A 21,593-nucleotide genomic window follows, 5' to 3' on the forward strand; every position below is an offset into this window, starting at 1 on the left:
ATGCTGGAGGTTTCAGCAGCAGTGGTTTTTAGGGGAGGCGACCGACAGCCGAGGTTAATTGCACCATTATGTATGGATGGGAAAGGATGAAGGGTGAAGAGAAACCCGGCATCGGCATTAGCCTTCTCTTAACTAGAGGCGCCAAGGGGTCTGCAGTTTAACGTCCGACGGATGGCATACTCAACCAAAGTGCCCTCCACAAAGCACCTTCATTGTAGGGATCGGGATCTTACTGAAAAATATTTGTTGTCTCCAGGGTTTGAACCCGGGCACCCTCGGTGGGAAGCCAGTACGTTAGCCACTGCACCATCCCGATCCGATGGAGGTTTGATGTAGAAGATTTACTGGACACAAAAAGTGAGAAATAAAGAAGTGCACAGAAAAAGAAATGTCCATGTAGAGCACTAGATACGGAAATGAAGAATTAGACAATTGATGCACACCTTGGTGTGCAATGATTTATTGTAGGGTAATGGAAGGGCAAGTGGAAGGGAAGACCACGCAAGGGTGGCCAAGGGACAAACACAAAGGCCAAACAAAGAGAGGTGCATTACAAGGGTTGAGTTACAAGGGTGCAAAAGAATGAGTACTGAATGGAAAAGACTGGAGGTTTGAGTCAAGCTTCAGGACCAATGAATGTGCCCAACCCTGAAAATTTAATAAGAGGGTTGTATGGGAAACAATAGCCATCGACCAAAATGTATGGTTCAGTAGGTCAGTGTGTGCTAAGCCTCCAGAGGAGAACAATGAAGTTATATTTAATCTGGAAAAAGGAGACAAATTCATTTTCCAGGGCCATCAAAGAGGTTCACCGTTTCAGGGAAAGAGCTGGTGAGACTGCACATTCTTTGCTTGACCGAAGATGATGCCTGGTGTGGCAAATCAGTTGGTGCCACCAATGGTGCTCGGAGGCTAAGAGGGGGGAAGGAGGCAGGGAGGTCACCCGGATTGAAATTGGAAACTTTACCAGAGAGCAAGAAAATGGCCAAACCTAAAGCCGCCTTACTGCGTGGAATAAATACCAGAACAGCACTAGGCATGCATTTCCTTAGGCTTGTTTCACCCTATACAATGCAATGCAATTAGTTCTGTGAGAATTAAGAAGAAAAAACTTCAAAATGAACACACAGAAAAAATAAAATTGAAAATGGTTCATGGCTGAGTACTTTATGTTGCGTCTAAGGAACCATCTCATCGAAGCCAGAGTCCTGCTCTCAGCATGCTAGCTGCCTTTGACATGAATGGCGTGCGCCCTGGGTTATAGCAGCAGCAAAATAGTTTCCACAGAATTTTAAGTCAACTATGCTAAGGAAAAAGCCCAAATGCATGAGACTGCTTCCTCCAAAAATAAAAGATTAAGTGCATATTACTAAAAAAAAGTCCAAAACTAAAAATGCTATTAAATAAATAAATTGCCAGACTTCAACAAACTCTATGCAAATGCCCTCTAATGCATGGGACAATTTTTTTTACATAAATTGTACTCGTAAATTTAAACCATGATGCAAAATGATGAAGCTGAAATTGCACACAGTTGAAATCATTGACAAGAGTGACATGAATGTCAAAGAGGAGCAATGTTTCAGAAGGATAGGATGGATGACTGGGTTGAGGAAATGATGAGGGAAATAATGCCTAATTCCATAAAGATATGGAGACGGGTAACTTCCACACAGCAAATCACAGGAGATAAGCCCATTCATTATAAGCTGCACATTCACTCCATGAATGAATTCATTTTCAGTCACTAGTATTTATTCTTAATTAATGCAGATAAAATTTGACTGAATAAATCATTGTACTTACACTGTCAACTGCAAGTATCTTTGCCCATATAAAAACAAGAAGAGGACGCAATTCCCTGGCAGAACTCTGCAAGAGCTTTAGGACGTATGGGAATATGCCGACAGAGAGAGCCAAATTAACGGCCCACGGTCCTAGGTCTAGGAAACGACCCAGTAATTCTAGGGCCCTCAACCGATGCACTTGGCTCAGAAGTACCTGAAATATTGGAAAGTAAATAAATAGATGTAACACCATTGAGAAAAATAAAAACCAATCACACTTATTTGCATTCTGGTCTTTTTTTTACATGAGAAACGTGCATTCATTCAATTACACTTATTTTTCATTCAATTACACTTATTTTCATTTCATGGTTAAGAAGTGAATTAGGAAGAATGAGTTTAATGGAAAGAATGCTTGAGAATTGTTTGAATGACTGATGTCCATTCCAATAGCTTAAAATTTTGCAGAAAATGAAAGGTCACAGCTCTCATGTCAAAGCAACAAAACACGTCATCTTAACATCAATTTATTATATCAAAATATTTGACACCACAAAGGAAATCATAAACATTTCATTTTCCTTGCCGTACTCAAAATGAATATTAGACTGATGGAGACCAATTGAAATCTTTAATCACATGTGACAGGCAACAGTCATCTAAATAATTCTCAGGCTTTTTCATAAATATTTGATTTCTTTAGGCATTAAAAACATACCAACTAAAACTCTGATTTCGGCTGAATCTATTTGGTGTAAATTCATGGGCTTGAATGATGCCCTTCATTATGTAAGTAGCTATTAGTTTTGACCTTAGAAAACACATCACTCCCACCAATGTTATTTTCAGGCCTTTGTTCTTTTTTCCCATCAGGAAGTTTCTGATGGTCCATGTGCCCCTGGGGTCCAAAGTAACGAGCCACTCCAGACCTCTCAACAAGTTTCCCAGGGGGCAAAGCACCAGAGTTAGTTGGCACAACACCCATGGCCGAGGTGGGACTCGCAAAACGTTTTGGGCTGCCAGACAGGTGCACCTAAACAGCATGGCCCAATTTTTGCTTGACTGAATTACCAACAGATAATCCCTAATTTAATTAGCTATGATTCCCAAACATGGTGCCATCAAAAGAAATTGTATTTCTGAAGATTATTTATCTTATGTCATCACAAATTATTTTCAGCCACAACCAGTATGGCTGAAATATATTCTTGTGGGATTTTAAAAGGTTTTAATTCCTAGAATTATTGAACAAGAATATATTTTTATTCTAAAGAGCAACTTTATCAAATTGCAACTATTTTGTTGTCATTTGAGGTGTTTTAAATAGCCCTTGATTGCTCCAATTGGATCGAGTTGGCCAGGAAGAAAGTGATAATGCTATTAGTTAGGAGTGACCTTCATCATTCCCTAAAGACAGAGCCTTGTCGTTACATCAGGACTGACCTTGAATGATCTATTTTTGTGGCACATACTATTCATGCAGTCTCCTCAAATAGCAACTGCTATTGCAAAACACATACTTACACAGATGACATCCTATTAGTTTTTAATAGCTAAATCTACCATTCTTCATAAAAAGTTTAAATTATCAAAAATAATTAAAACAAAATGGATTTTTTAAACTCTTAGACTCAAAAATAATAATAATTTCTTGTCTTAGTTTGTTAGGGACATGAAGTGATCTCAAAAATTTACACCAGCATCTTTTTAATAGAGTAACATAATTAATTAGCTTTGATCTCATAAAAAAGAAATTATCACTGTACCATTTTGCACTTGGTATGCTAAAATGAAACATTCATCAACAAAAATTATTTATTCATTATATCATTGTGAATGTACGTCTACAGTAAATTTTACATTGAGAGGATAAATGGTTTTACATTTATGATGTTATTTGAAGAGCCTCTCCGCAATTTCTAAATTCCACTAAGAATAATACCACTGCCTGCCATACTTCACAGAGCTCTCATTCTGACTGTCAGTGCGGAATTCTTCATTTGTATGAGAAACAATGCTGAAATTGTTGACATTATTATCGAGCTCAAAGAAATTAATTTTGCTAGAGCAATTAGGCATAAACCTCATTATATTGTGATTGCCGATGATTTTGCAGATTGTGATAAATTCATCGGGCAATAGAATAAACGCCTATGCATTCCAAACGATCAGGTTGGCAGTTGGGCAGAAATCACTTGGCATGCTATGAGGCCTGAATCAGCCAGTTCCATACCTGCAAGACAATCGGCAATTGCTCCGGGGGATTTCTCCTCTCTGAGCCGAGGGAGAGCCACACTTGGAATGCGGTTAGCTGCTCCTCGAAAAAGGGGGAGTGAACAAAGTGCTCATCCTTCTCCAAGATGCCGGGAAGCTGGGAAAGGCAAAGGTCCAGTGCCAGATCCCACGCCTGCCACATTGCATGCTGCAAGGGAAAACACGATCACTGGAGCACGTCCTCCCATTCGGCATACTAAGTCCTCGACAACAAAATCACCCCTCGGCACACAAAAGGCAAATCCACTGATTTATGAGGCAAGCAGAAACAGAGGCGATTTGGTTCCTGAATGAACACAGTGGCCAGCAAAGGCGCAATGGGATCTTACTGGGCCCAATGCCATTTGTATTAGCAGCATTTGATCAGTGACAAGAGGACTTAATGCACTATTGAACATTTAGAGGACTTAATGCAATCCACATGTCAGAAAGTTAAGTGCTACAACTTCTTCATGCTTTTACCTGATAGGTGGGGGGTAACTTAGGGGATGAAACAGGAGTGCAGTCGTAGGACCTCATTATTCGCTCCGCTAATAGGAAGTTTCGGAAAAGGCTGGCCACCAACAGATCTTGCCTAAATAGTTTCTGAAACAAATCTGGACAGTTTACAAATACATTAGAATAAATTTTCAACAATTAAATCAAGATAAAAAAGTTAATGGACGTTAAACTAAAATAAACAGAAAATAACTGGTATTAAATGGTAGAGGAATCAACAAGAATGAAAAAACCTAAAAATGTTTGGAAACAACAGAGGTGCAGCCAGAAAATAAATACAAAATTAAATGTATTCATGCTAAGTCCTAATATGTTACCATTCACAACCACTGTCTTGAGAAGGGACCGTCATAACTGCTCTCATGCGCTCTCAAACTCCCCCTCGACCACCCCCTCACATGCACACCACCCTCCCCCACCCACACCATGCTCGGATGTTGCAGGTACCACCACGCTTTACGATGCTCGTAAACGCAAATCTCATGGCACTGAGAAATGAGTTTGCTTTGTACAAATACAGTACTAATAAATTTGCCACCAAATTAACGAGAACTAAGCTCATCACTAGTACCAAATGTATTCTGACCTAACAAATAAACAAGACTTCCAGCCCACATAGCCTTCCTTTAAGTCGATACACCTTTTCCAGCAATGCTCCGACTTCTTTACCCCATCCACGGAGGAGTTGATGTCGCTCTCCACAAAACAGGCATTTACGCACGCAATAACCTCCTCATCTGATGAAAACCTCTCTCCTCCATGCAAAACTTTGAAACGGGAATAAGTTGGGGGGGGGGGGGGCAGACTTGGTGAATATGTAGCGTGTAGTGGTCAACGAAATCGAAGAGCAATTTGTGAATCATGGCCATGGCGACCTCTGGAGTAGGAGCGGGTCCATTGCCCTGATGAAAAAGCACTTTCTTCTTCTTTAAATGAGGTCATTTTTCAGCAATTTCTTCCTTCAGATTGTCAAGTGATGATGGGCAATACTCTCTCGCTTGCTCCCTTTCTTTTGCCTTTTTGAAGATAATCGATGAACACCGTTCTGTGATTATCCCAAAGAAACAGTCGCCATCACCTTTCCCCACCGCCATCACATTGGAACCACCCTTTGCCGTCAGTCCACTGCTTTCACTGTTCATTCATCTCAGAAGCATAGTGGTTGATCTATGTTTCATCAACAGTTATGACCCGATGCAAAAATTTGACTTGCTCCATTGCAATCACTCCAACAGGGCCCCTTGGAAATGTTCGTTAATTTTCTTTCCATTATGGATAGGTTCTACATGGTCAAGCCTGATATTACCAATTCCAGAACCTATGGGTGTTAGAAGTTATGATTGGGGGAGGCAACTGACGCAATTTGCACCACGAGGGATGGTACTTTGGTAGGAATAAGATTTTCATGGAAAGGTGGAGAGAAACCTGGCATCAACATTAGCCCACTCCTTTTGATGGGTACCGATGAATCCACATTTAAACATCCCATTCGATCACAGCTTAATCCCCTTCAAGCACTCTTCACAAAGCGCCCCAAGTAGGCATCGGGATACACTCAAAAATCCAGCCACCTTTGGGTATTGAAGCTGGACTCTTGGGGTCAGAAGCCAGTAAACCGGCATGTATAATTACATGCATAATAATTTTATCCTCCATAAATTTTGAGTTTCTCTAAAATCAAATATAAAATTAGGTGAAACCCACAATCTATGAAACTTGTTCGTTTCAGTTTATTGAAGCAAAAAAAAACTGGCACGAAGGGCTTCTCTTCTAAAACATTTTTTTTGCACATGCACTATCTCAAATAAATTGCTTAGCATCTAAAAATATGGGAAAATACTATTCATCTATTTACCTGGCTTCACACAACAAAGAGTGCGATTAAACAGTGGGAAACTAACCATTATTGAAACATTTTCATGAAAGAGAAGAAAAATATATCTTGCAGTACAGGTGTATTTATAAGTTTTGAACCATCATCAATTAGCTTTGAAACTCAAAATATCATAATGAATGCATGTAAAACTTAGAAATAGAATAACATTGCTCATAAATCATTAACGTAGTGTCTCTTAAAGTGATAGTTTCTTTGAGGGCATTTGAGCATTGGTTTAAATACCACTAATAACTCGATACTGACCCACCCACCATTGGCTAGAGGAACTGAAACTGAGAACTGAAGCTAAAAACCAAACTGGCAACAAAGTAACAAACATTGGAAACGACCCATCAATAATGGCAAGAGTCATCATGAAAACTCTCAAGGAGGTAATTCATTAGCACAGGGAGAGAGCAGCCGTTAACTTGAAGCACACGCAAAATGCTTGCCCTCTAAAGATGCGCATGAAGGAAGTCCAGCGACCTCCATAAATGCAATCAATGGTGGTCAGCTCCAGGCATTTAGGCCAAGGGAGGGAGGGACCACCTATTTCATGGAAAGGGATTCTTCCACCCACAAAGACAGCATTCAGAGAGAGAGATGCGCTACTGCCGAAAACCTTTTATTGATTAAAAAAAAATTCTTTCACCTCGGCATACTGTCCATTAAACCAAAATATTTAAATAGATTTACAAGAAAAGCAGACAACATTCGTGCCACAAATTTCCCATTTACATTTGGTCCACATGCTTTACTCTCAAGCTCGGTTTTTATTTAGCTAACTCTCTCATGACTCAACATCATTCCTTGTGAAACCAATGACACATTTCCCCAGTTTCCCATCATTCCAATGAATGATTGCTTTACTGTCAGATTTCTTGCCTCGGTCAGCTGAAACCATGCAATTTCCATATATAGTGGAAATAAATGATTTTACCACACCATACACATTCAATTTATTTAAAGTCACCGAGATGTTACTAATAGCAATCTGCTCGTTAATGTTCATTATGCTTTACCACTTCAACTGCAGTCAAATTACAGCACAGCATCTCAGTTTCATGATGAGCACGTTCCAATTTGCAGGTTACTTAAGGAACTAACTAAATCCTAGATCATCTATGTATCTATCCACATGGAATTTTATATTTCAAACATAAAGAGCTATTTATTTATTTTTGCATCAGACCAAAAAGAGCACTTCAAACAATGATAAAACAATTTGACAACTACATACACCCATAGATTATATTTGACATTACATAAGACATGCTAAGGCACCAAGCCACTGCAAATTAAAATTGGCAAGCAGAATAAATTGGAAAATACCTCTAGGCAATGTATTCCATGCAATGGTATCAGTGATAGCAGTGAAAATCCAATTCAACTCTCCCAGCATTGTTCTCCTGTCATTCAGCTGCCCAGGAATTCTGAAAAATGCCAAGGAGTTTGACAATGTGAAATTACGGCCATACAAATGTCCATACCTCTCGGATTGAAATTTGATAACTTGGAGTTGGTGAGTGATTTTGCAAGCACTTTTTCAAGTTTTTAAACAATGATAGTGTTATAATGGTGGTATAATTGAATTGGTTCAAAATATCTTACTACATCACTTTATCAATTACTATCTGCCTACAACAATGACTAATTGCAAATATTAAAATTTACCATTTTAACAGTCAGACATATACTATTTTAAACTGTGTGATGTGAGCTTCCGAGGGGCTGTAAATATTAATGTATCTGCTTTTGGGGTTTCCACCACATTGTTCTATTTTGAAGACAACGTTTTACCAGCTCACCCATTGTCCTGTGCAGAGCAAAACATTGACTTCCTTGAGATTTACACAAATTTATGCCTTGCAGTTGTGCCCTGCAGAGCTCTTGAATTCATAATACAGGAACGCCAGAGAACCCCTGAGAAAGATATGTCAGATGGTCACCATGGCTGAATATGCCTGGGAATGACCCGCACAGAATATCCTTTACTTTCAACATTACAATCCTCCACTTCGGGTGAAAAGATATGTCCAGTGCCTCATCAGAGAAATGCCGGAAATAATGGTAATAAAGGTAACCAGAAACTTGAGCATAGGAGAGAGTCGCACACACTCCAGGACATGGAAAAGAATAACCCATTAAGGCCACCAATCAGGGAGAAACAAGAAGAGAACAGGCTGAAGCCCATACAAAATGCCTTTCTCCTCTCTGCCAGCTTAATATTCTGGACACAAAGGAGCCTGTACGAGAGCTGGTGAAATAATGTCCTCAAGATGGAACGACACAATGGGTATCCCAAGAACTGGAAAATATGCTAGCTTCATAATATATTGTATAAATCTGAAAAATTAATTTGTTTGTTTGGGGACACATCACGCCAAGATGGTACAGAGTAATGGCTTCTCATTTTTTGCATAAATTGGGTAAAAATACACAAAGTAACATGGGATTGGTCCAATTTTGATGTACTTTAGTGGAAATTTATGATACAGAAAAAAATCAACCAAAAATTTTTTTTTCACACACAAACGGCAGCATATGTTTCCCTCAAAATTAAGATTTCAATTCATCCACTGCAATGAGGACAGTTAAACAGTCACATTCTTTAAGTAGCTATTATATGATTTGCATACAGAAATTATGATTTATTCCAAAAGCTGAGCAGATACTTTGTGCATTGTAAATTGTTGCTGCAAAATTTGATTGTCTTGGATTTTTCCTTGAAAGTCAACTTTAAAAAGACATCCTTCTTTCGCCAAATTGCCGATGCATAGTTCAATCGCCTTGAACTATTTCTTTAAGATATTAAACTGTTAAAGTGGATCAGTATGTTTTTTAAATTCAATGCTCATTATGCCTGGCAAAATCTATCTGTTTCCTCGTACTCACGAGCCACCACTATGGTGCGTGGCAGGAGATGATTACACACCAGGCATCCAACATCAAAAATTAAGTTTTCCTTCACTTAGAATCACATTATAGTTCTGTAAAATAATTCAAGTCATGTAGATGGAGTGACCTACCAGTGTACAGTGTATTTTGGGGGTGACTACCACAATGGCATCGAGGTAGGAGCGTAAAGCTCTGGGAGGAAACACAAGCCCATCCACCACATCAAGGCAGGAGTGCAATCAGAAGGGTTGATCACTCAACTTGGTAACTCATACTTCTGACAACTATTCTTCGTGGCACAATTTTTCGTAGAATCAAATAGCATGCATTGCAATAATGATCACATTATGTTGCAAATAGAACTATATGGCAGTAATGATCAAAAAGCATAAATTAATGTTCGTCATGATAGCAGTATTTCAGAATACATCTATTATTAAAAGCAATTATGAATTATTTATATTTTTATGCATACAACACTATCACCTTACACACATAAAAAGGCCTGTAATATATCTTATATCGTTACAGTTGTACGGATAAATTAGTCTGATGAGGTCAGGCGGACATTATTAAATGTTTTGCGATTTATGCGGTACACACTCTTTCCAAAGAGCAGGAAACAGGAAATGATGTGGCATTTCTCATTACCCTTCTTCACTGATTGAGACGAATTGACAAACATATCAAACTGGCGTACCTTAAAAAGGGAATATGATACTCACTTATCGATGAGATCCATGGAAACCTTAGGGACTAATTTTGAAGTATTCTGCATCACGAACCTGAAATTTGGAGAGAAATTGTCCATGAGATGCCAGAGTACTTCAGAATATTCTAAATTGATCAGTTATTATTATTATTATTAGTTTTTATTTGCCCAGAGATCACAATACAAAAATACTAGGTGGGTGGTGTATGTACATGATATAAGGCACGTCAAAGAGGAGCAAAGACACAGACTCAGTTAAGATACATAGAGAAAGAAATGATGCTCATAGTTACATAAATGTTTGGCACAAACCCATGAACATTGGCTGTAACATGCACATGCAATATCAAATTCAGAAAAATCATTGATCATTAACATGAATCAGACCATGACCATTGCTAGAAACTAAGAGTATGAACTTACTGGTCGGGAATATTTTTGAGATATTCGTCAACCGAGTAAAACATATTACGCTGTAGATATATATCTTTTTAATTTATGCCTGAATGCAGCAGTTCTCTTTGTATGCTTGATACCTTTGGGTGGTTTGTTATATAATCTGATACCCATTTCATTGGGTCCTAATTTCAATACTTTAGTTCTTATATTCCCATAATGGAAGTCATTCCTGCCTCTGGTGTAATGATGATGATAGGCAGAGTTAAGAGAATAGTTGCCAATGTTATTTTTTATACATAGAATTAAAAACATAATGTAGATGCACGGGAGTGGTAGCAAATTAAATTCACGGAAAATAGGCCTTGATGGAGCATTGTGAGGTTTCCCAGTGATGATTCCAATAGCTTTCTTTTGCATTTTAAAGATGGTTTGAGAAATAGCAGCTGATCCCCATAATATATACTCTACGATATATTTGAATAAATTTCCCCATAGTATAAATTGAGCAGTACAGTTTTACTTGTAGTTTCATACAGGTGTCTTAATAAGTAGCAAGTTGAACTGAGCTTGAGTTGAAGGGCTTTTACATGAGTATCCCAAGAAATATTTGCACATAGAGAAATACCTAGAACTTTGCATTCTGTCACATGCTCAATTGATTGGTCATTGATTTTTACCAGGAGATCATCTGACACGTTATTATTATTATTATTACTTTTTATTTGCCCAGAGATCACAATACAAAAATACCAGGTGGGTGAAGTATGTACATGATATAAGGCACGTCAATGAGGAGCAAAGACACAGGCTCAGTTAAGATACATAAAAGAATAGATGCTCATAGTTACATAAGTGTTTGGTACAAACCCATGAACATCGGCTGTAACATGCACATACAATATCAAATTCAGAAAAATCATTGATCACAAACATGAATCAGACCATTACCATTGCTAGAAACTAAAAGTATGAACTTACTGGTCGGGAATATTGTTGAGATATTCATCAACCGAGTAAAACATATTGCGTTGTAGATATCTTTTTAGTTTATGCCTGAATACGGCAGTTCCCTGTGTATCCTTGATACTTTTGGGTAGTTTGTTAAATAATCTGATGCCCATTTCATTGGGTCCTAATTTCAATGCTTTAGTTCTTATATTCCCATAATGGAAGTCATTCCTGCCTCTGGTGTAATGATGATGATAGGCAGAGTTAAGAGAATAGTTGCCGATGTTATTTTTTATATATAGAATTAAAAACTTAATGTAGATGCATGGGAGTGGTAGCAAATTTAATTCATGGAAAATAGGCCTTGATGGAGCATTGTAAGGTTTCCTGGCGATGATTCTAATAGCTTTCTTTTGCATTTTAAAGATGGTTTGAGAAATAGCAGCTGATCCCCATAATATTATACTGTAGGTTATATTTGAGTAAATTTCCCCATAGTACAAATTGAGTAGTACAGTTTTACTTGTAGTTTCATACAGGTGTCTTAATAAGTAGCAAGTTGAACTGAGCTTGTGTTGGAGGGCTTTTACATGAGTATCCCAAGAAATATTTGCACATAGAGAAATACCTAGAAATTTGCATTCTGTCACACGCTCAATTGATAGGTCATTGATTTTTACCAGCAGATCATCTGATATGTTCTTATTGCGTGTAAAGTTTACTATTTTACTTTTATTTACATTTAAGTCTAGAAGGTTGTCTGTACACCACTTGTTTATTGCAAGTGTGACAGACTTAGATTTTTCCACAAGGCTGGGTTATGTTTGTGTTGATATTATTACATTAGTGTCGTCAGCATACAACACTGGTATTATTCCATCATTATTTGGTAAGCAGTTAGGAAGGTCATTGATGTAAATCAGAAAGAGGAGTGGCCCAAGGGTTGATCCTTGTGGAACACCTTTGTTAACTTGGTATGCTTTAAATGAATATTTTGACCCATCAACTGATAACACTACTTTCTGAGTGCAATTAAGAATATAGGACTTCAATCAGTTTAGAGGAATTCCTTTAATTCCTATTCTATTGAGTTTAATTAGTAGTCTATTGTGGTTTACATTATCAAAAGCCTTTGACAAGTCAAAAAACATTCCAAGAGTTTTGCGTTTAGCATCTAATGAATTATTATTATTATTAAAAATACACATGTGCTGATAGACATTGTCAGGTGGCACACAAGTCCCAAATAATTGCAAAAGATAATAGATAAAATCAGACTTCAAAACAAAAATCTCTTTAACAAAACAAGCGAATCCCCATCCCATTCACAACCATTAATCAGCAAGAAAAAAAGATAAATTTAAAAATATTAAGCAATTACATATAATACAATACACCACACATCAATCAAATTATTACATATATACCTTACATCTATTCTTAAAAGTATACACTCTGCTAGGAAAGGGCTCGAATATTTTTGCAGGTAAAGTTTTCTAATCAACAACTGTTCTATTTAGAAAAGAAATTTTTTTTTAATTTGTTCTCTGTGCCCGGCATTTTACCTTAAATTTGTGATCATTTCTGCCTATAAAATTTGGGTTCCCCGCCTCTTTCCTAAGATCTGCCCAAGCTTTCTCCCCTTCAAAATTCGGAACATTCCACAAAGTCTGCTTACTTTCCTTCTAGTTTGTAGAGGTTCCCAGCCCAGCGTTTCTAGCATGTCAGACACACTCTCCATCCTCCTATGCTTCCCCAGTACATATCGGGCAGCCTTTCTTTGCACCTTTTCCAGTTTTTTAATATGACCTTCTTCATGAGGGTCCCATACAAGAGAAGCGTACTCTAAAATTGGTCTTACTAGGGTCTGATACGCCTTCTCCTTGGTTGCTCTAACGCTCCCTTTGAGGTTTCTCATCACCCAATGAAGAGTTTTAAAAGCTTTCTTAAAGATGTACTCCACATTTAGCCCCCACCATGAGTCCTTAGTTAAATATACACCTAAGTATTTGCAAGTATCACTTCTAGGAATGACATTTTCTGAGAATTTATATTCCCTATTGTTTCCATTTACCTTGTTGCTAAAAGTGATTGATTTGCATTTGCTAACATTAATATCCATCCCATTTTTTGTCACCCAATCCGCCATTTCATTAATGTCCCTTTGAAGTTTGTCACCGTCTCTGTCATTTTCGACTTTCCTGCAGTTAATACAGTTGTCTGCAAAAAGTCTTATCTGAGAATTAATATTTACTGGGAGATCATTTATATAGATTAAAAACAAGAGCGGGCCAAGTGCGCTTCCTTGTGGGACTCCCGATGTTACCCTTGCTTTTTCAGAATACACTTCTCCTAATTTGACCCTTTGTGTTCGACCTTCCATGAAATTTCTGACACAAGAGATTACTCTTCCATCTGTGTGCACTGGCAATTGGCCCATCTTAAGCACTAAGCGATCGTGGTCAACTTTGTCAAAGGCCTTTGACAGGTCGACTATTATAGCATCCACTTCTATTCCCGCATCCATAGAGTCGAACATTTCTTGGCAGAACCCTAATAGCTGAGTTTTGCAAGAGTGCCCTTTTCTAAAACCATATTGGCGACTATACAACCAATTCTCACTCTCCCACAAGTCCCAGAGATAATCAGCCACTATCTTTTCTAACAGCTTGCATACAACTGATGTCAAGCGTACCGGTCTATAATTATCAACTAGCGCCTTATCTCCTCATTTAAAAATTGGCGTAACATATGCCTCCTTCCAAGCATTTGGCAGGGCATTATTGTTTAAGATAACATTGAATAAATGATTTATATAATTTGAAACTACACTACCACCCAATATAAGCAAGTAATTCATCTACATCTACAAAATACCCCGCAAGACGCCGCAAGGGCGTGTAGCGGGGGGTGTTAGGTCACCAACCGTAAAAAGGAACAATACCACATGAAAAACAACAACGTGGAAAATTACACCCACAGAGAATTGAGATACCATCTGGCCCTTTTGATTTATTTGCCCTCATTTTCATAATTTTTTTATTAATTTCTGCGCTCGTCGTTTTAATACTTTTGGTATTTAATATTTTGGTATTCAATATTTTTTCGTCTCCTTGTTGACTCAGAGGTGTAACTACAGAATCCTTTTTATTTACCATAACCTTAAATACATTTGCATACCAATTATTAAACGCATTAGCCTTTTCCTTATCGTCAACAATTAGTGTTCCATCCTCTTTTTTTAAAACTGTTATGTTTTCCCTGTTGCCTTTCCTCCTCCGGGGGTACTTGTAATTTATTTCCATTATCTATCCCGATTACTTTCTGTAGAATTCTTTCTTTGGCTATTTTCTTTTCTCTATTCAATTCAAGAACTATTTTTTTGTAAATTATGAGCCATTCCGAGCTCTCGTTCCGTTTTTGTGAATCACTCTCAGTTTTTTCTTTAAGGATCTAATTTTCCGGTTGTAGAACTCTGGATCAGTATTTCCTTTAAGAATTTTTTTCGGGACAAATTTATTTAATCCCTCCTCCATTATCCCCTTAAATGTTTTCCAGATTTCTTCTACATTCTGCTTACCACTTACCCATTCCGAATACTTTTCCCTTAAAAAGGTCTGGAACCCTTCCCTATCACCACGTTTATATTGCCAAACTATCTTTTTGTTTACTATCCCCTTATACTGAGCCCTCTCCAAGTTTAGATACATACGCACAGCTGAATGGTCTCTTATTCCCGGAAGGATCTCGACTTCCCCTACCCACTTTTTTGGTCTCACTAGTATGACGTCGAGGATGTTTCCCCCGCGCGTGGGTTTTTCCACCACCTGTACAAAACCCTCCTGGCTTATAAGATGAGACGACTAACGATTTCTTGGGCCTTCCCACCCCCCACCGTGACCTCGTCTGCCGACCATTGAATACCTGGAAGGTTCAAGTCACCGCTAAGAGGGTGTGATCCTCAGGGTTAGCCGAGCATATGTCTGCTAATATCTCGACTGCGTACACCCCTTCGTTGGGGCTTCTGTACATAGCAACTTTTTTTAAAATTTTCCCTCCATTCCTACCTTTAATATGAACACACATCATCTCACAATCATTTATGACCCATTCCAATGTACTTATTAGGTTTTTATCTACACATATGAATATCCCCCCTCCACGACCATCCCTATCCCTTCTGTAAACTGCCAAATTTTGAGGAAAAATCTCGTTTGACATATTGCGATCACTTAGCCACGACTCCGTGCCTATCACAATATCCGGATTACATGCATCAACTTACGTCTCGAAATGGCATACTTTATTTAGAATACTTCGGCAGTTTACCTGCAAAACTATTGAGCCCTTACCTTCCTTTCCTTCGGTATTGCGAGGTCCACCTCTTGTGCCCATTACAGGTTTCCCTGCTCACTGAGCTTTAGTGTGATATTTTTAAACAGATTTGACAAAACCAGGGATCCCTTCCTGTTTAAATGCACCCCATCGCGGCCCAAGTGCCTGTCACCGACCCAACAATTCGGGTCCACAAATGTCAGACTTTGTTGCACGCAAACCCACTCTATTCCTTCGTTTATGGCGTCAATTCTCTTCCAATGTACGTCCCTTCTACGAAGAATTCCATTAATGACAATTTGAGCACTTTTGAACTTATTTTTGGCTGAGGTCGCCAAATCCCAAATAAAACCGATTAGATGGTCTTCTGACTTAGCACTTTTTACGTCATTTGTCCCAATGAATAAGAAATACTTAGTTTTTCCACACAAACTTTATTTTTACGACCGGGTTTCGACGAGGATCCAGGAAAATGTAAACAAAGAACTCCAAATAATTAAATGCATTGCCCACAATAACGGTTACCGAACTCAGTTAGTAGATAAATTGTACAAAAAGAAAATGGAGAAAAGGGCTGTAAAATTAATCTATAGCACCGCCCCCGAAAGAGACAACACGGCCAAATGGCAAAGATTCCTTTTTTTAGGAAAGCTGTCCCTGAAAGTCACCAGTAGGATACCAAGGGATAGATTCATACCCGCTTTTTACAATAAAACAAATTTAAAAAACTTAATAACCAACGGGAAGGAAAAAATCCCAGATCTAGAGAAGAGTGGAGTATACAAACTCTCCTGTGAGTGCTCAGCCGTTTACGTGGGGCAAACGGGAAGGAAATTCAAGGAAAGAATCAAGGAACACCAAGCTTCCTTCAGAAACAAGAATGGTGCGTCCCAATTTTCAAAACATCTTTTGGATAACGGACATTCCAGTGATTTTAAGCTGGAAATTATGCATGTGGAAAGAAAAGGACCCCGGATGGACGCGCTCGAACAGATGGAAATCATCAAGAGTGAAAGGACCAAGTGCAAAATAGTTAACGACGTATTATACACCTTCAGATCTCCTCTCCTCGACCTTTCACTCCCACATCAACCGTTTCCCTCCAACAGCCCCGAGAACAAGGGGGACCCCCCCCCCCCCGTTCTCCTTCCTCTTTCTACCTGCCTGCCCAAAGGACTAACCGTCCCCACCCACTCTCCGACCAAATTACACCCCGTAATCCCTCCCCCCCCAGCCATACTGACCAATAACTCTGTCCCTTACTCCTTCACCTCATATGTTCAGCATTGCAAGGGTATATATATGTGTGTATATTTCTGAAATAATTACCTGATGATGACGATCCTCGTCGAAACCCGGTCGTAAAAATAAAGTTTGTGTGGAAAAACTAAGTATTTCTTATTCATTATGAATCGTTTCCACAAAGTGACGGCGGATACTATACAGTCATTTGTCCCTACGTGAATTATGACAACACTTTCATCACCATCACTAGCCATATTAGCTATTTTATTGTCCAATTGTTCCACTCTTATCCCCGGAAAACACTGAACGCCTTCATTGATACTTTCGCCACAACCTCTGACGAAACGTATTATGGAATCACCAAATATTTTCACTTTGGGTGGCCCTGGATCACCAAGAGACCTCCCCTCCCTTGACACTATGTCCTCCCTCGTCGGAAGCACTTCCCTCTTCGGTCTCACATTTATCCTATCCTTCCTCCCATCTCCTCCCTTCTTTGGCTGCTCTCTCCGCAGGATGCTTTCCCGTATTCCTACAGCCCGATCGGCATCCGCGTCACATGAGCTTGTTTCACTTCTGGTCGGCCTTAAATCTTACGGTTTCCTCTTATCACACCTTGGGACAAAGTGGAGATCATCTTCGACTTGCTGTTTCACCCGCCGCCTCATCTCTGTTAATGATGCTTTCAGGGCCTCATTTTCAGCGTTAAGACTGAAAATTGTCTTACGAGCGATGTTTAAATCCGCTTGCAGCTTTTCAATTACCTCCTCTTTTTCTTCTAAACCTCTTCGATTCTTCTGACTTTCACACTTACTACACTGCCAATTATCACTCAGGCAATCCTCCAGTTTACTCTTAGAGCAATTAAAGTGGTACCGAGAGCAACACACACTACACTGGACTCCATTTCTCAATTTTCTATGGCAAATTAAGCATGCTGTCGATTGCCCGACATATGGCAGTTGTGGTAGACCTATCAGATCTAAATCAATGCTGAGAATTTGAAGGTAGGAAGTTTTTTTCAAGATAAGATGCTATTTGCATATACATGGCTTTTTCAAATATTTTAGCAAATGTATTGTGGACGGCTATTGGTCTGTAGTTGTTCAAATCAATGACATAGCCATGGTTTTTATAAATGGGCACTACTTTTGATTCTTTTAATTGGGATGGGAAAATCCCTTGTATCAAAGATTCATTAATTAAAAATAAAAGGGGTGCTTTTATGGCTTCAAAACAATGATGAACAACTTTACCAGGAATTTCATCTGGGCCAGCACTGGATTTGTTTCTGAGTGAGGAGACAATAGTTTTTAGGTTGTTTTCAGAAGAGGGCTTGGCAAACATTGACGATGGTGCACTTGCAAAAAGCACATTGAGCACAGTATTAAGTTAAAAGGCATTGGTGAGCCTCCATTTAATGCAGATAGCAAAATATGGTATTTTACTTATTTCTTTACATCCTTAGTTCCAATGGAAAAATATCATTAACTTTGCAGGTGAGTTAAATATGCTATGAGAGCAGTTTCGATAAGAGCATTTCCTCCCGAGGATCCAGAGAGCAATTTCCACGGTGACATAGGTCAACATTAATGGATCTTTCTTCACTTTGGTCCTTGCCGGTTTCTATTGTAGTGGAGTATGTGGTATACGTGTAGGTGAAAATATGCATTAAAATATTACGAGGCAAGACCTCCGCATTTTGTTCATTGATAGGAGCACTAGTTGTATAAGCGTTAACTAACAGGATTTATTATACCCATCAGACGACATGACACCTGATAATAGGAATGGAAGGAAAAAAAAGAATATTCTTACCAACGAAGAGCTATTTTAATTGGAGTGGTAAGGCAAGCTGTGAAAATGTCTGCAGGTAGATCTGGGTTCATTGGCAGGATTTGACTGGCTGCACATGCGGCTAGCTGAATGCAGTTCTTGAATGAGGGAGGGGGGGTAATCGTCCCCCTATTCTGAGATGCTAGTTGCTGTAAAGAAAGTACATTCTTCAAACATGATATCATTAGATCTGAATAAGAGAGCTTGACAGGTTCATATTTGATTCAGGTTATGCTGGAGATAAGTACTTCAGCAACCATCAAGGAAAGAACTGACACACAAACTTAAAAAAAAAAAAGCACAAAACATTTTTATCAGATTGCGAGACCATAGAAGGCACGGGGCTATTTGTGAAAATATGAGCCATGGGGTTGTGATGGGGCCCTAAAATTGTGATGCCTCAGACCAATGAGAACAAACACTTTAGATTCAACACAATAAAATTTCAGAAGCCGCCCACACACAATGAGGTTAAAAGACATTGCCCAAATTCATGCTGTGTTTCCAATTTCAATTGTCAGTGCCACGTATAGAGGCAGCTCAAACAGCACTAGATGACGGCGAAATCAATGTCCAAACTGGACTTGAATGCGTTGAACCCTGGCACACACTTTGCATGGCAACCATGGGATGCTGGAAAAATGTTTGCTACCTGGAATCCACAATGCAAATTGCATACTTTGCTTGGTCTGAGGGTGCAATCAATAACATTGCTAGGAAAACAATTGCAGCTAACAATTATTCCACTAACGCCTCTACTTTTTGAAGATTTGTTCCTTAGAGAACATTTAATATGAGCATTTGTTTGCAAATGGCAGAGAGGAAGAAGTGAAAGGGTTTCACCCACAATATTCATCAAATTCCTCGAAATGATTACCGACACCCAGCACCAAATTTGATTTCCAATACTGATAAATTTTAACGACCAACTGAAACACTTTAAAAGTCTAGAGCAATCATGATACTTATTCAGGACTGCAGAAAGTAATGAATATGCTCAAGTTGTTAATCATTTCCAAAATATCAAGCAGGTTTTATGTAACATATCAAAAATATTAAATCACAATATAATTAACCATTTAATGATTTCAATTATTTAGTAATTAATCATGTATTATTTATTCAAAAGATTATAACTATGTACAACAAACTCTAGGGCCCTAACTGGGCAATTTAATGCGTCGACTAGTTTTGCTACGCCATAGCATCATCTGGACTGGTCACATGACAATGCTACGCAGCACAATAAATTCTTTCCTGAGGAAACCCAGCCTTAAGATTCTTTCTTTGTGCACCACAAATAGATTTCCACCAAGTGTTGGCCTCAACCATCTCTCAAAGAGGCAATTTAGTTCACCAGAGGAAATACCAATGTTCACTCTAGCAGGGAAGATGGATGCACAGCATGTAGATCGGCAATGGGATGTTGAAGACTGTGATAGAGGGGAGAATGTTGGGCAAACAAGGAAGGGGCAGCAATTGGATACGGGCATGTTGGACGGAGTGAAGGGAGGAAATATAAGGAGATGAAGAGGGGCCCATTTGCAGAATAGGATGTCTGGTTGTGTTTTCTTAGGAGAAACAAGGGAATCGTCACTGTACCGTAATGAGTTCATGTAAAACCTAACTAAACCAGTAGATTATCAATAATAACATCAAGGGACTAGGTAGTCCAAGAGGCAGAGCATTAAGAGTACTAAGCAAGGAGGGCAAAGGTGGTCCGATTCCCAGGGATGCCTCTGGCCATCCTCAGCTTCACCCAAGCTGTTTTTTTTCCAGTACCAGGTCTTTCCGGGAAACCACTGTCGGACCACGGAAAGGAAATGGCCCCCCTCATTAATCTTTATGCGTGAATTTCACAACCCTTAGGGTTAGTACTAAGGTAAAGCGCTACCCTAACCCATCAAACTGACCTTTGGGTTTACAACTGTGGTTTTTCCTTAGGGACAAACTTTTAATTTTTTCACAGAGAAATAGGGCCCCCACATCTGCAGCCCTCGTGTAGTACCCTTGAATTGCTGGATCTTGAGGGCACTGGTTATGCGTATTTATACATATTTATTTCTTGGATCATGGGAAAAAGAAGAAATATGGGGTTTTCTGTTGAGATTAAACTACACCAATTCCTGGGGTTGGAAAATGCATTTACGATCTGGACATTGCATCCCCCCCAGGTTTGAATGTTTGTAGAGGGGAAGCACTACAACACTAGACATGTGGTGTAGAAACTGATTTTCACTAGTGACAACATCCATAAATGTAGGGTGGGCGCCAATATAAAATCCTCTCTTTCCATTGCCATCAGATTGAATACAGTGTTTACATTTCCCTTTTTAAGAATTTAGAATGAGTTGGCACCTTCACTACTATCAATTTATTGCTGTTCATCAGCTTTCCATCTTCCATTTCAGTCATCCCCTTGCAACACACTGACCTCATCTTTCATCAACACTCGCAGCTGTTGAAGTAACAGGGTCCAACTGAACCTATGCTAATTTTAAAATGCCTTTAAATTAATTTCTAGTATTCCATTGTGGCTATGGAAAGTTTAGCAGAAATAATAATAATAAACACTATGCTATTACAACTGTGAGAATCAGATTAAAAATTGCAGATGTAAGTAGTCCAGTGCAAACATAAAAAAATTTAATGTTTATTATTATAATGCTGTAGGAATGCTTCAAATTTGAACAGCCATATATAATTCACACTGTCCAAAATATGGAACTATCAAATTGAATATACCATGTCATCCCATGGGATACCTAACTTAACCACTGATATT

At 38.8% G+C, this 21,593-nt stretch overlaps 1 protein-coding gene across 1 annotated transcript in view; it reads right to left on the reverse strand.

The window, feature by feature from the left end:
* LOC139695801 (regulatory-associated protein of mTOR-like) overlaps positions 1-21,593 on the reverse strand; it is a 68,791-nt gene that overhangs the window by 39,120 nt on the left and 8,078 nt on the right. The window contains exons 6-11 of the mRNA XM_071594586.1: positions 18,791-18,957; positions 10,059-10,118; positions 7,768-7,868; positions 4,524-4,657; positions 4,021-4,209; positions 1,807-2,001 (exon numbers count right to left, since the gene is read on the reverse strand). Of these exons, the coding sequence (XP_071450687.1) occupies positions 1,807-2,001; positions 4,021-4,209; positions 4,524-4,657; positions 7,768-7,868; positions 10,059-10,118; positions 18,791-18,957 (846 nt within the window). The remainder of the gene's footprint in view (positions 1-1,806; positions 2,002-4,020; positions 4,210-4,523; positions 4,658-7,767; positions 7,869-10,058; positions 10,119-18,790; positions 18,958-21,593) is intronic.

This window comes from Hetaerina americana, unplaced genomic scaffold (assembly GCF_022747635.1).
Source record: "Hetaerina americana unplaced genomic scaffold, ioHetAmer1.1.p SCAF_64, whole genome shotgun sequence".
In the NCBI taxonomy this organism is placed as follows: Eukaryota; Metazoa; Arthropoda; class Insecta; order Odonata; family Calopterygidae; genus Hetaerina; species Hetaerina americana.